Here is a 16,598-nt window from a genome sequence, read left to right as displayed (position 1 = left end):
ATATCATTTTTCATACCCATCAATCATATTGTTGTGGCACAGATGATAGACATATGGTCCCTGAAGTCCAGGATGACTCCTGGCAGAACAATCACATTGGTCCCACTTGGCTGCACTTTCCCTGTAGGCCTGCACGTTATTCCCTCTCAGATTCACTCTAATACTCCTTTGAAGGTACTGCTTGATCTTCTTCATAACAATGCACACAAAATGCTGATGGAGCTTAGCAAGTCAGTCAGCATCTATGGAGGCAAATAAACAGTCAACATTTTGGGTCCAGATCCTTCATCAGCATCAGGCCTCAGCCTGAAACGTCAACTGTTTACACCCCTTCATAGATGCTGCCTGACCTGCTGAGTTTCTCCAGCATTTTGTATGTGTGTTGCTCAGGATTTCCAGCATTTGCAGCATCTCTAATGGTCCTCTCCACAGAATGAATTCGGATCATAATTTCTCTCTGTGTTAACAACGATTTTCCTTACACCCACCCTGTGTATTTTCCTTAAAACGTTAAATTTCAGTTCTCTACTCTTCGAACTACTCTTCTTGTACACTTTTTCCAAATTCTCTTCCTTTCTCCAAGGAAAACAATTATCGCTTCTTTAGCTATTCTAACCTTAGAACAGAATTATTTTCTTCCAAGAACCATTCTATTAAATCTTTCTTGCACCCACTCTAAGACTTTCACATCCTATCTAAAATGCACTGATTATAATCAGACATCGAGGAACAAGGTATGAGAATGGTATTGAGGATGGAGCTGGGAGGGATGAAAGAAGCTTAAATTTCTCATTAGTGCAGTTCTACTGGTTAACATAACCAATCTGATTAACTTATACTGAACGTTTTGACATTTTTCTTACAAGTAAATCATATTAGCAAGTGCTGACTGATTTTTTGGGATTGATAGTAGTGTGTGAAAATATAAAAGGTTATGTGTCAGTGTGAATTAAAAATTCTGTGGAAAGGAATGCTGTAAATGAGAATCAACATTCTCTTTCAGCATTTTTACAGAAACGGAGCTTGATACCATTTGGAACACGACATTTAGAGATGTTTTGGTGGCAACAACAATTGCAGAGCGTGAGGATATTCAGAATAACGTATTCTACTTGAGGGAAGGTAAGCAGCATGGTGTCATGATTCGCAAGATATTTACAAACCTAAACTGAATTGTGCAGTGCAATGGACTACAAAGGATCCTAAGTAGAATTAAAAGCAAAACTCTTGCTCTGAGCATCACCTTAAATAAAGGGTTCCCAACCTTTTTAATGCCATGTGCCAATACCTTTAAGCAGGGGTCCATGGATCCTAGGTAGTGAATCCCTTCTTTAAAAGGTTAAATTTGTTTTTGCTTTGTTCAAATATACTACCTTGCCTTTTTATGAAACAAAAACAAGTACAGAGACTCAGGCATACTGTTCACTCTAAGCACTTCAGGTGCATCACAGTCAACAGCCTAAATTCTTCAATTACTTTTAGAAACTTCTTTGTATTCTTATTAAGATGTTCCTTAGCTGTTGCCACTTTGATTAAAATGTCAATCAACTACCTAATTGTTTTTCCTCTGGAGCAGTTCTGGAGAATCCTCACATAAAATGTAGTAAGGAATATTAGTAACAGGCTGGTTGCCAATAGTACAGCACCCTCTATTCGCTGAGAGTTTTATCTCTGACCCATTCATCAGTCTGAGGTTTGTAACTCTGGCTTGTTCTCATCTGCGACAAAGGTACTAATTGGACTCAGTACTGCCAATGTTCCCGGATGATGAATCTAGTCCTTTGTACTGACTGATTTTGGGATATTCCTGCCCTTTGTGCTTCATAGTTTGAGGTCAGCTAACTCTAAACAGACTGGAAATTGGACCTGCTTTTTAAGAACCAACTGTTCATTGGACAGTACGCAGCAGGAACGGACCATTTTAACAATTTGAAGTGATACACTAAGTGATGGAGGAACTCAGGCAGCATTTGTGGAGGAAAATGGACAGTATGTATCTCTGGTCATGACCTTTCATCTGGACTAAAAGTTAGAGAGGAGATAGCCAGTAAAAGGAGGTGGGGGGAAGGGGTGTAGCAGGCAATAGGTGGATCCAGGTGAGGAGGTGATAGGCAGCTGGTGGAGGAGTGAGAGTGGGAATAGAGTCAGAAGCTGGGAAGTGAGAAAGGGTTGAATATAGTGGTATCTAATAGCAGAGGCAGGTGGACCCTGGAATATAGTGGGTGTGGGGATATTAACCAGTGGAAGGTGTGTGGGTGATGGGCAGGTGGAGAATGGGAAAGAGACAAGGCAATGAGGGCCAGTTGGATCAGGAGGAATGAGAAGAGACAAAAGGGGCAAAGGAGGAGTGGTCACTGGTTGTATGACTGTTAGAACAATTTAAAACTGCTTTCTGCTTGAAAAGAACATAGAAACAAAATTTGATATTAAACTTACAGTAAGTGGGGAAATTTTGGAACAGTGCCAAAAATTTGGTGGAAAAGACAGGTAACACAGACTGGTGACATTTGAAACATTAACTCTTTATCTCTCTACAAATGCTGTAAGACCTGTTTTTATTTTTGTATTTCTAGAATCCTTTGAATGTTATCTTTGTATGAATATCTGAGGCAGAACCTTAAGGAAAAGAAAATGATTTTTCTTTATCATATAGAAGGTATTCTATATGGCTCATAGACCAATCCTATACCAGTACCAATTTTCTCTGTAAACTATTGTCCCTATGTTGACACCAATTCAACTGCATTCCAGCTACTATTTGCCATCATCAATTGGCTTATGCAATCAAAAAGAAGGAACACGTACAACACGTTGGAGGCAGCATCCGTGGAAATGAGCAGTCAACTTTTTGGGCCAAGACCCTTCATCAGGACTGAGGAGGGAGGGGGCAGGGGCCCTTTAAAGAAGGTGGGGGGAGGGTGGGAAGGAGAAGGCTGGTAGGTGCCAGGTTAAAAACCAATTAGAGGAAAGATCAAGGGCTGGGGGAGAGGAAGCAGGGAGGGGATAGGCAGGAAAGGTGAAGAAGGAATGTAAGGGGAAAGCACTATGGGTAGTAGTAGAAGGCAGAATCATGATAGAGGTGACAGGCAGCTGGAAGAGGAGGCAGAGTGAAACTGGGATGGGGAGGGAATTACCGGAAGTTGGAGAATTCGATGTTCATGCCAAAGGGCTGGAGACTACCCAGACGGTATATGAATTGTTGCTCCTCCAGCCTGAGTTTGGCCTCATCATGGCAGTAGAGGAGGTCATGTATGGACATATCCGAATGGGAATGTGAAGCAGAGTTGCAGTGGGTGGCAACCGGGAGATCCTGTCTGTTGTGACGGATGGAGCAGAGGTGCTCAATCTGCGTCAGGTCTCGCCAATGTAGAGGAGGAGGCATGTCTGTGGCTCTACTTTGTTAGGAGTTTGAAGAGATTTGGTTTGTCACCAAAGACACTTTCAAATTCTGTAGCTGTACAGTGGATAGTATTCTGACTGGTTAATCACAACCTGGTATGGCGCCTCCAGTCGACCATAAGGAGGCAGTAGGGGTTTGTAAAGACAGCCAGCTTCATCACGGACACAACCCTCTTAACATTGTGAATATCTTCCAGAAGTGGTGCCTCAGAAGGCACTTTCATCATTAAGGTCCCTCACCATCTAGGACATGCCCTCTTCTTCTTACTGCCATCAGAGATGAGAAACAGCTGCCTGAAGACCCATTCTCAAAGATGTAAGAGCAGCTTCGTCCCTGTTTCCATCAGATTTCTGAATGGTCCATGAACACTGCCTCATTATTCTTTTTTTTTGCACTATTATCTATTTTTGTAATTTATAGTGTTTTTTTTGTATAAACTCATAAAATCATTGAAAAGTACCTCACAGAAATAGACCATTTGGTCCATCTAGTCCGTGCCAAACCATTTCAACTGCCTACACTCATCGACCTGCACTGGGTCCATAGTCCTCCATACCCCTACCATCCACGTACTTATCCAATCTTCTCTTAAACTTTGAATCGAGCTTGCATGCACCACATGATTTATCCACTTTAGTTTGCATCAGGACACCTTCTCCTCTGTAATCTAGGGTGTATGAAGTTGACAGTGCTATTTTGCTTTCATTCTATAGACTATGTGTCTTTTTCCTGAGTAAATACAGATGCAAAAAAAGTTTAAGATCTCCCCCATCTCTTTTGGCTCCACACATCAATCACCATTCCGATCTTCTAGGGGACCAATTTTGTCCCTTGCAATCCATTTGCTCTGAATATATCTGTAGAATCCCTTGGGATTCTCCTTCACTTTGTCTGCTAAGGTAACCTCATACATTTTTTAACACTCCTGATTCCTTTCTTAAGTGTTCTCGTGCATTTCTTGTACTCTATAAGCACCTCATTTGTACCTACCTGCCTATACTTACAACGCACCTCTTTTATTTCTTAACCAAAGCCTCAATATCTCTTTAAAGCCAAGGTTCCTGCACCTGTTATCTTTACTTTTTATTCTGACAAGCACATACAGCTTTATACTCTCAAAATTTTCAGTTTTTAAAGCCTCCCACTTACGAAGTACACTTTTGCCATTAAACAACCTGTCCCAATCCACACTTGCCAGATCTTTTCCGATACCATCATAATTGGCCTTTCTCCAATTTAGAATCTCAATCCATGGACCAGACCTTGAAACTAATGGCATTGTGATCAATAGATGAGAAGTGTTCCCCGACACAAACTTCTGTCATCTGTCCTGTCTCATTCATAGCAAGTCAGGTATTGCACACTCTCTTGTTGGGACTTTTACGTACTGATTAAGAAAACTTCCCTGAGCACATTTGGTAAACTCAATCCCATACCTTTTACAGTATGGGAGTCCCACTCAATATGTGGAAAATTAAAATCACCTACTGTAACAACTTTATGTTTCTTGTGACATTCTGCAATCTCTCTGCAAATTTGTTCCTCTAAATCCCTTGGACTATTGGGTGGTCTGCAATATAGCACCATTAGCATGCTCATACATTTCTTATTTCTTAGTTCCACCCATAATGCCTCACTAGCTAAGTCCTCCAGTCTGTCCTGACTGAGCACAGCCGTAACATTTTCCCTGACTGGTATTGCCACTCCTCCTCCTTTAATCACTCATGCTCTGCTGCACCTAAAATAATAAATCCAGAATATTGAGCTGCCAGTCCACAAGACCATAATACATAGGAGCAGAATTAGGCCATTCAACCCATCAAGTATGCTCTACCATTCCATCATGGTTGATCCCAATCTCACTCATTTTCATACACCTGCCTTCTTGCCATATCCTTTGATCCCTTGACCAATCAGGAAACTATCAACTTCCACTTTAAATATACCCATGGACATGGCCTCCATCGCTATCTGTGGCAGAGAATTTTACGGATTCACCACTCTGTGGTTAAAAATAAACAATCCTTCTTACCTTTGTTCTAAAAGGTCACCCTTCAATTTTGAGGCTGTACCCTTTGGTTCTAGATACTCCCACCATAGGAAACATCCTTTTCGCATCCACCTTATCTAGTACTTTCAACATTTGGTAGGTTTCAATGAGATCCCCATGCATCCTTCTAAATTTCAGTGAGTACAGGCCCAAAGCTGCCAAAAGCTCCTCATATGTTAACCCCTTCATTCCCAGAATCATCCTTGTGAACTTCCTCTGGACTTTCTCCAATGACAGCACATCTTTCTGAGATATGGGGCCCAATACATTGACAATACTCCAAGTGCAGTCTAACTAGTGACTTATAAACCCTCACCATTACCTCCTTTTATATTCTACTCCCCTTGAAATAAATGCCAACATTAGTGTTGCCAATGTCTTATTCTCGTCCACAGAACCCCCTTTCTGTTTCCCTAACTAATGAATCCCTGACGTCCACAGTTCACCTCTTATCCCTACTTTCCTTGCAAGTCACAGAGTCAGACTCAGAGCCAGAGATTTGATCGCTGTGGACTTTCCTCTGCTAGGATTTTACACTGTTGCTGCCTAACAACAATGTTCACATCATATGGCAGTGATTCTGATTCCAATTCTACCAATCTGCTTGTCTTTGGGATGTGGGAGGGAACTGGAGCACCCAGAGGAAACAGAGATTATGTGCAAATTCCACACAAAACCACTTGAGCTTGGATCAAACCTGATTCATAGGCGGTGTTATATAGTAACTCTGCTAACCATCTCAAGGAGGACAAAAGATTTGGGCAGGAAATTCTGGAGCTCAGGACACACGTAGTCAAAGGCAGAAATGTTACTAATTGGAAAAGATCTTGAAGGAGAAAAAGCCAGAATTGAATGAGCACCTGGTTGAATTACTGGGAAATTGTGAATTGATTGCACTATTCAGGGCTGGTGAAACTTTTTGAGAGTTTGTGCCCAAATTGGCAATAATCTTGTAAAAACTTACCTTGCATACTATTGATGAAGGTGAAGGATGAGTCCTCTTGCTTCTTTAAGTTTTAATCTTAACACTAATGCAAGGATCTCAAAGCATATTATCCAACATCACATGTTCTCACCACCATTTAGCTGGAGTCAAGCCTTTGTGCAATGTTTCTTGTGAAAATATCTCACTGCTTTCAGATTGCAAAAATCATCTGTTGATTCATTTGGCAGTAATGATCATCATCATGTACCTTTTTATTATGGGTAGGGTATAAGGAGTTGAGGATGAGATGGGCCAATAAAATTTTTTCACAAGCCATTTTGGGCACGTGTGCCATAGGTTCACCACCTTTGCACTATACTATTTTACTTTGATGTTTGAAGACAGCGTTGTGTAATTACGTTTTGCATGTTAGCATGAATTAAAAGAATGCATTTCCAAAGAGCATAAAAATGCTTTGCCAATATTTCCATGCTAATTCAGTTTTTACTGTCTGTTGGCAGGTGACCCATGTATTCAACAAAAGCAGATTAATGCCAGTGATATGGAACCGTGTGTTAAAGTCAGCACCCTGCATTACTTCCAGGGCAGTGGAGCAGGTTTTGGAATACTCATTGTGGCTCTTTGCTGTTTCCCACTAGGTCTGTTCATTTATTTTTTAAAAAGAAGCAAAAATGAATTGCCATGTATTGTCATTGTACATAGTATACTCAATTAAATGTTATAAATGATAACAAGCCATCATTTCTTAACAGTTACTTGTAGCTGCATTATTTTAAGTTGCTGGAATCCTGATGTTGGGTTTCAGCCTGAAACAAGGACAATTCGTTCCCTCTCACAGATGCTGCTCGGCTCGCTGAGTTCCTCCAGCAGATTGTTTGTTTCTCCAGATTTCAGCACCTGCAGTCTCTGGCGTCACCATCTTTTCAGTTTAGTGTTTAAAATTAAAAGAAATAGACTATCACTTTTAAACAGAGTCTACTCAGATACAACTGGAATGAGTGATACCTGCAAGTTTTATGTGCTGATTAATATTGAGCAAACCAACTTGGAATTAGCCAGAGTGAATTAAGCTAATGATCAATCTCATGTGAAATTGTGCTGGTTGTGAGATTGGGCTGGGTTCTTCTGTATGTTCTCCACACTCACCTGTATGTTCTTTACTTGCTATAACATGCACACCTAAACCATAGGTGAAGCCTATTTCTGTCCCTAGCAATAGAGCTCCAATCTGTGGCCATCCTGAAACAGTCTCAGTAGAAATACGAAGTACATTGTTGGTTTTTGGATCATTTGAAAGGAAACTTCATTGATTGGGAGAACAGACTGGACATCTTTAGCATGGATGGCAAGATGCTGAATCACCTTGAATGGGAATCTCATGGCAGGAAGCAGAGATTCCAAATGCAAACTCCAGATTCCAGGAACTGCTTGGACACATACACCCCTTGGGTTGTGGAAATCATGTACTTCTTGCAGGACTGACCAACATGAGAGAAGGTCATGAGAGACATCACATCCTGCCCTGAGCAGTGGATTCATAGCCTTGAGCTTTCCAAGGCGTTTATCATGTTTCATGTCTGTGCTCCTTCATCAGAACACAAAGATGTGCCAGAGGAGCTTTGGCTACCATCTCATACATGATCTTGTATCTCCGTGGGGGTCAAGGTCACATTGATTCTGCACTACCAGATCATTTTAAACTGCACAACAGATCTTTGCCAGCAGCTAGTTGAGTGGTGTTGCAGCAACAACCTTGCACTCAACTCTCAAAGAGCTGATTGTAGACTTCAGAAAGAGTAAGATGAGGGAACACAAACCAATCCTCATAGAGGAATCAAAAGTGGAGAAAGTGAGCAATTTCAAGTTCTCGAGTGTCAATATCTCTGAGGATCTAACCTGGTCCCACCAAATCGATGCAGACATACAAAAAGCAAGTTAGTGACTATATTTCATTAGGAGTTTGAGGAATTTAGTTTGTCACCTAAAACACTTGAAAACTTCTACAGTTGTACTGTAGAGAGCATTCTGATTGGTACCTGGTATTGGTGGGGAGGTTTGGGGGAATGGATACTGCATAGGATTGAAAGAAGCTACAGAAAGTTGTAAAATTAATCTGCTCCATCATGGGTATTAGCCTCCACAGTATCCAAGACATCTTCAAGGACCAGTGCCTCAGAAAGGCTACCTCCATCACCCAGGATGTTTCCTCTTCTCACTGTTACCATCAGGAAAGAGGTACAGAAGCCTGAAGGCATACACTCAGTGATTCAGGAACAGCTTCTTCCCCTCTGCCATCCAATTTCTAAATGGACATTGAACCTATGAACACTACCTCACTTTTTTTTCTATTATTTGTTTTGCACTACTGCTTTTAATTTACTGTAAGTATTTAATATACATATATACTTACTGTAATTCATATTTATTTACTTTTCTATATTTATCATGTATTGCATTGTACTGCTGTTGCTAAGTTGACAGATTTCATGACAGGTGTCAGTGATATTAAACCTGATTCTGATTCTCTACAGCATCTTGTAGTTCAGGGTTTTGTTATTAATGGGATAGACTTCTATTTTCTAAACAATGACAATTTATCTTGTGTCCATGCTGATTGATAGAGAACCAGCCCCTAATCCAAAATTTCAGCAATAGGTCTGTAACCCCACATGTCACATTGCTCAAGTACACAATCAGGTTCATTTTAAATGAAATGATAATGTTGAGAATGACCACGTTTTATCTAGATGGATCTTACCCTGACAGACCACACAGGAATGGAATGGTAAAGTTTTATAAAATCTCAGGAACAACATCATTTTAAAATGTTTTAAAAAATCTATTGATACTAAAATTGATGGATCCCAGAGTACAGACTATGGTTGCAAGTGCAGTTTCCCTTTAAGAAAAAAGAAGGCCAGAGGGCATGCTGGCCTGAAAGTAAGATTGAAATACAAAGGCTTTAGACCCTCACTCCTGACTACCTTTCTGGCTTAAGTACAGTCTCAGGAAAGTAAAATTGAAGACCTCAGAGCAAGATTGCTATACCAGCGAGAGATCAAGAACTACTGTTCTCCTTGCTTCACAGAAATATGGCTATCCCTACCGTTTCAGATGCAGCACTGCAGCTCGATAGCTTCACCATTCACTGTAAGAACAGGACAGCTCAGTCTTTTAAAGGCAGTGGAGGTGGACTATGCCTTTTAATTAATCCATTGTTCTACACGGACATTGCGGTTCTGTCTCAGTCCTGCTCACCTGACTTGCAGCATCTAGCAGTCAAATATCATTATTTTTATCTGCTGAGGGAGTTTTCCGCCATCATCTTGGTAGCTCTGTACATTCCACCTCAGGCTAGCGGTGGAGGAGCTAAGCTCTGTAATCAGCAGGCATGAAATATGCAGCCAGATGCCTTCTGTATCATTGTGGGGGATTTCAACCAGGCCAGTTTGAAGAGGCCTTTGAACAACTACCACCAACATATCACCTGTGGAACCATAGGAGCCAACACACTTGATCACTGTTAAACCACTATCAAGAATGCTTACCATGCCTTCCCACTCACGCACTTTGGAAAGTCCGATTATCTGACTGTACATCTACTCCCAATGTGAGGGGCCACTGTACAGAATAAGAAAAAGCTACAGAAAGTTACAAACTCAGCCAATTTCATCATGGACACTAGCCTCCCCAACATCAAGGGCATCTTCAAAATGTGATGCCTCAAATAAGCAGCCATCATTAAGGACCTCCATCACCAAGGACATGCTGTTTTCTTATTGCTTCTGTTAAGAAAAGGTACAAAAGCCTGAAGACACACACTCAATATTTCAGGAACAGCGTCTTCCCCTCTGCCATCAGATTTCTGCATGAATGCTTCCTCGGTAGTTTTTTTCTTTATTTCCCTCTCTTTTTGTACTACGTATTTAATTTATTTTATATATACTTCTAATTGTAATTTATTGTTCTAACTACTACTGTATTTGCAGCAATGCAATGCTGATGCAAAAAAAATTCATAACATATGCCAATGATATTAAACCTGATTTTAAAAGAAAAAGATTCAGAGATCGTACTCTAACTTTGGAAAATGTAATTCAGAATCACATTTCCATCAGCCTTGGACATACTTGATCTGGTGGAATGGAGGTTCTGGACTAATAGAAGCAGGCAGTATGGAGGAACAACAGATCGTGGAAGAATTTCAATATGACATAAAACTGACAGAATTCTGAATCCTAACTCTAGAGGTGAAGAATTGAATGTAGCTTTCGAGAAGGGGAAGTCAGGAAGACACTCACCAGCTTTTATAGAAAGGGCATCAGTGGAAAATGTGAGCAGGTTCAAGTTCCTGTGCATCAACATCACAGAGAAACTCTCGGGTCCAATATATTAATATAATATGGAAGAAGGCATGCCAATGGTTCTACTTGATTAGGAGTCTGACGAGATTCTGTATGTCACCAAAGTCTCTAGCACATTTCTACAGATGTACTGTCGAGAGCATTCTGACTGGTTTCATCACCTTTTAGTACAGATGTACAGCAATTTCATGACTTGTGTCGGTGACAATAAACCTGATTCTGATACTGATTTTGAATTCAAAACTTTATTGTAACAGGATTCGGAGCATTGAAGACTCAGCCAGGTCCATCATGGGCACTCCCTCCCTACCATCAAACACATATTCAAAAACAGTGCCACAAGAAGGCAGCAAACATCATAAAGGACCCTCACCGTCCAGGACATGCCCTCTTCTTATTACTGCCATCAGGGGAGAGGTATAGGAAGCTGAAGCCACACTCAATGTTTTAGGATCAGTTTCTTCCCCCGTCATCATTTTTATGAATGGTTCATGAACTCATCAGCACTACTCCACTTTTGCACTAATTTATTTTTTATTGTAACTTGCAGTATTTTTTATGCCTGCACTGTACTGCTGCCACAAAACAACAAATTTCATGACTTGTGTTAGTGACAATAAACCTGATTCTCAAATGGATTCTGATTTCAAAGATTTATTGTTGAATGAATTAATCGAACATTATAGATTCACACATTCTAGCTGCACAATGTTACAGTTTTTAGTAGGGGGGGTTGAGTGTTGCACCATTATATGGTGTAAGCATTAAGTGTAAGCAATATATTTATCTCAGTGGCTCCAAGAAGTCCTGGTACATTGCTGTCGTTTATTGATAGATCCATTCAAATATAAAGCATTTCTCCTGACTGACTCGGACGTTATTGTGTCATCAAGACAGGTCAGACAGACATATTATGTGGATCAAACCACTTCAAAGTTGAGAAGAGCTTTACAGTTTAACTTTGTTCATGTTTTGATAAGTAATGGCTTCTTTTTATATATATTTACAGCGGCCCTGCTTTTAGCTTTCGCTATATCTCTTGGTCGAAAGAAAGAAAAGAAAAGATTACAGAACAAGAGACGTTCTGTAAAGAAACAGGCCTCTTCAGGAGATAAAATCCAAGGTATTAATTTTAATGTTATGAAATAAAATGTTTTCTACATGACAGTTGCAACTGGCTCTCACTGACTGTTGTGCAGTTCAGAGGTAATGGTATTTAACTAATTATTAATACATTATTTCACTCCATTCAATAGAGGTGCCCCCAATAATATTATAACCCAGTTGAAAATTTTGGTTTTGTGGCTTTTAAATTAGACTTGGTTTATTTTCGTCACGTATACTGAAGTATGGTGAAAAGCTGTTCATTCAGATCAATTCATTACATAGTGCATTAAGGTAAAACAATAACAATGCAGAATAAGGTGTAAAGGTTACAGAGAAAGTGCAGTGCAGGTAATGCCAGATCATAATGAGGTAGACTGTGAGGTCAAGCATCTACCTTTTAGTAGGAAACCATTTGGTAATCATAACAATGTGCTAAAAGCTGACCTTGACCCTGGTGGCTTTTATATCATCTGCCCAACAGGAGAGGTCAGGAGGAAGAATGTCCGGGGCATATGGGGTCTTTGATTATGCTGGTTGCTTTACTGAGACAGCAAGAATTATTGACGTAGACCTTTGAGGGGAGGCTGATTCCTGTGATGTGCTGAGCCATGTCCACAACTCTCTGCAGTTTCTTGCAGTCAGCCGCATTGCAGTTGCCATAACAAACCATTATACATCCAAATAAGATGCTTTCAATGATGTATCAATGGGGTCGATGGGAATTTTCTTCAGCCTCCTGCAGAAGTAGAGATGTTGGTGAGCTTTCTTGGCCTGATGTTTACATGGCTGGACCAGGACAGAATATTTGTGAAGTTCAGTCCTTGAAATTTGAAGTTCTCAACTTCAACACTGTTGATGAAGATAGGAGTATGTGCATTGCATCCCTCTTCTTGAAGTCAATCACCAGCTCTTTTATTTTGCTGCCATTGAGGTAAAGTTTGTTGTCATGACATCGTTTCAATAAGCTCCCTATCTCCAACTCTTCGTTATTTGACTATTACTAGCTCCGAATCACTGGTTAATAAAAGTGAGGATATTAGAAATAAAAAGCAGAGACAAAACGTTAATGTAATGTAATTTAATGTACCTTTTCAAATCCGAAGCAAAATGTGCTCTTTTGTAGATGTATTTTACCTTATAAGGTATTAACAAACATATGTCAGCATTTCAATGGTGATGTCGTTCTGCTGTGTTCTTAGGGCACTGAGTAGATCCTCTACAATTTCTTGTGTACGGCCAGGGTATACATGGCAATTTGAGAACTCTTCATGCTCGTTATAATATCCGCAGAGAACTTGAAGAGTTATTAACATGGCCCTAGAAGTGAATAGACAGCAATTTTCCCCCTTCTAATCACACTTCTTGTTTGAGATGATGGCCCTGTTCCTGAATCTGGGTATGCAATAAACAAGGCAAGTAGGGCTGTGAAGAGTGCAGAACCAGAACAAAGTTCTTCAAATATTTCTGCCTTAGTGAAAATGTGTCAGATTTATTCACTAGTGTTTAATCATCCCTATCTGATTTACCTCTATTTGTTCCACCTTATGACATAAGACCATGAGAGATCCGGCCTATCGAGTCCATCCCAGCATTTCATCATGGTTGATTTACTATCCCTCTCAACCCTATTCTCCTGCCTTCTCCCCATAACCTTTCACACCCTTAATAATCAAAAACATCAATCTCAGCTTTAAATATACCCAATGACACAGCTGCCATTGGCAATGAATTCCAAAAATTCAGCATCCTCTGGCTAAAGAAGTTACTCTTCCCCTCTGTACTAAATAGATGCCCTTCTATTTTGCCCTTCTATTCTGAGGCTGTGCCCTCTGGTTCTAGATTCCCCCACTACAGGGAACATCGTCTGCATGTCCATTCTATCCAGGCTTTTCAATTACTAACAGGTTTCAATGAGATCCCCTCATTCTTCTAAATTCCAGTGAGTACAGGCCCAGAGCTATCAACGCTCCAGACATGGACTGGGAACAATTTGCATATATTCTGTGGTTCCATATTTGATTGTTTAGGTACCACTAGATGATTTGAAATATTAAAAGCATGTTCTACTATCATGTGAATGTTTGTTATGATGTGTACGTTCTTGCATTGCATTTAGCCAGAGAATGGCAAGGGCCCAAGGATACACCGCGGTATGTCAGCGTTGTCTTGGACTCCAACAAGTGCATTAAGGTCAAGGACAGTAAACGTTCTGTGATCCGAAACATCAAGCTTAGCCAGGACCACTTTGATATTATTCAATCCACCAATAATGAACAAAAGGCTTTGTTGCTGAAGGTCCCCAAGGAATATGATCTGGTAAGTAAAAATTTGTGTTTGTGCCTCTTTTTTATAACAACTTACTTACTCGCCTGCTTAGTCGTACAGTGTGGAACAGGCCCCTTTGGTGTAATCAACCACACAGCCCAGCAACCCACCTATTTAACCCGAGCCTAATCACAGGATAATTTACAATGACCAATCAACCCGCTAATCTTTACATCTTTGTAATGTGGGAGGAAACCAGAGCACCTGCAGGAAACACATGTGAGGACAGGGAAAACATACCAACTCCTTACACACAACAGCTGCAAGGAATTGAATCCCAGTCTTACAGCTGGTGCTCTAATAGTGTTATGCTAACTGCTACTCTGCAGTGCTGCTCACGTTACCTAGTTTATAAGCTTCCTAAGTTCAAGTATGTATTTGTTAATTGACCAAGGCACACTCCTAATGTATCAAGGCCTAGGATTTAAGGTTATCAGCCATGTACCTATCCCAACCTCATCACAGAATGTTCTGCCTTTGACCCTCCCTAGTGTGACTGGTCCATATGAGTTTCTATACATTGGTGAGCCCAGATGTCAGTGCTTGAAATGTCACAGGCGAGTGGTTAGTCTTGCCAGAGAGGATCATTGCCCAGTGAAACTGTGAAGTGCATTTTTTCGTCTTTCAATCCAGACATGGTCCACATCCATCTAATAAACTGCAAATGCCACTAAATCCAGTGGAAGGATCAAAAACATGACCATTTCTGACCTCATGATGCAAGGAAAATCATTGGTGAAGCAGCTAAAAGTTGCTCGGCTTTAGAATGCTGTCTTGAGGAACACTTTTACTTTAAACCACTTTTTATAATGCTGTTTACATTGTAAATGCATGCTAGAATTTATGCATTTGTGCACATTTTATTTCATATCTGTACTTTAATCTCTGCATTTAATTTTATATAATTTATTCTTCATAATTGTTACAGCATCTGTTCTTATTTTCATTGCATGTTGTGCCAAAACACCAGAGCAAATTCCTAATACATATAAATGTATATGGCTAATAAAATTGATCCTTAATCCTTGAGGAACTCCTCCAGCGAAGCCTGGAGCTATGTTAATTGACCATCAATAATACACCTTTATGCAAGCTGTGATTTAAAATCAGCAAGGTTGACCCCAGATTCCAATTTTACTTACTAACAAGCACAGTTATTTTCACTTCGACTCCACAATCAGTGCTTGTCATTCTGCATACTCCTTACCTCACTTTAACAGTACACCATTGTCTGTAAAGCATATCAAAACATTTGGAAAAAGGCATGGAAGATGCTATTTAAGTGGTCACAGCTCAGCCCCTATACTGAGTGCTGGTGGCTAGGTGCAACAAGCAATCTGCTGGACGAACTCAGTGGGTCGAACAGCATCTGCGAGGAAGGAACTGCCGCCGTTTCATGTTGAAACCTTGCCTCAGTTCTGAAATGTTGACAATTCCTTTCTTCCTGCTGTTTAATCCACTGAGAATTCCAGCAGATTTTTCTTTGCTCCAGATACATCTATCTACAATACTTTTGTGCTTCCACTGGTGACCAGGCTCTTATTAAATGTCATTTGCCAACAATGTCATGAGCAGCTTCCATCACGGCACCTATGACTGAGAGTAGCCTTATAGAACAGGAGTTAGCTGGATTCGATATGTCCTGATTTTACTGAGTGGACTGATTGGGTAATGTTGTACATAGGAATGGAAGTGTACATTTAAGAGCTGTGCAATTATTAGTTGAGTTTTAATTGTTCTTAGTGAAGATTGTTTGGTGAGCAGCTCTATCCTTGTTGTAACACATACAATATTCTACAGGAACTCAGAAAGTCAGGCAGTACCTATGGAGGGGAATAAGCAGTCAACATTTCGGGCCAAGACCTTTCATCAGGACTCAGCTCAAAATGTCGATAGTTTATTCCCTTCCATAGAAGCTGCATGATGTCATCACTGATTAACTGGATTCTGAAAACTCACCCTTGTTTCTTCAATCACACTCTTTTACTTGTCTACAAGGAGAACAGCATGGGTGCTGTCACCATACTGTTCTGAAATTTGAACAAAGGATGCCATTTCTTTATAGAAATTAAGTATACTGTACAGATATTGATCAATTGGTAATATTGTGTATGTTCAATTTGCTTATTTGCATATGCAGGCTCCAATTGCACTATGATAATACTGGGATTTATAATCAATAGAAACTCCATGTTAAATGCCAATAATACTTTAGAATGAGCAAAGTAACTGACCAATAGTAAGTGTCACCCTAGAATCCTTCATCTGCATCCTTATTCTGTACTAATTTTCCAAATGGCTTTGGTTACCCTCTGTGCAAAGGAAAGCTATGCCCTTCAAAGACCTTCTATTGCCTGGGATGACTGTGCATGATCTGTAAACTATCCTTGCCTGAATTTTACTATA

The 16,598-nt window shown here is 40.2% G+C and overlaps 1 protein-coding gene across 1 annotated transcript in view; it reads left to right on the top strand.

The window, feature by feature from the left end:
- LOC140714177 (dual oxidase 2-like) overlaps positions 1-16,598 on the top strand; it is a 145,404-nt gene that overhangs the window by 59,563 nt on the left and 69,243 nt on the right. Inside the window, exons 14-17 of the mRNA XM_073025053.1 lie at positions 1,004-1,122; positions 6,897-7,034; positions 11,770-11,883; positions 13,984-14,183. Coding sequence (XP_072881154.1) covers positions 1,004-1,122; positions 6,897-7,034; positions 11,770-11,883; positions 13,984-14,183 — 571 coding nt within the window. The remainder of the gene's footprint in view (positions 1-1,003; positions 1,123-6,896; positions 7,035-11,769; positions 11,884-13,983; positions 14,184-16,598) is intronic.

Source organism: Hemitrygon akajei, chromosome 21, assembly GCF_048418815.1.
Source record: "Hemitrygon akajei chromosome 21, sHemAka1.3, whole genome shotgun sequence".
In the NCBI taxonomy this organism is placed as follows: Eukaryota; Metazoa; Chordata; class Chondrichthyes; order Myliobatiformes; family Dasyatidae; genus Hemitrygon; species Hemitrygon akajei.
This window is presented reverse-complemented; position numbering and strand designations above follow the sequence as displayed.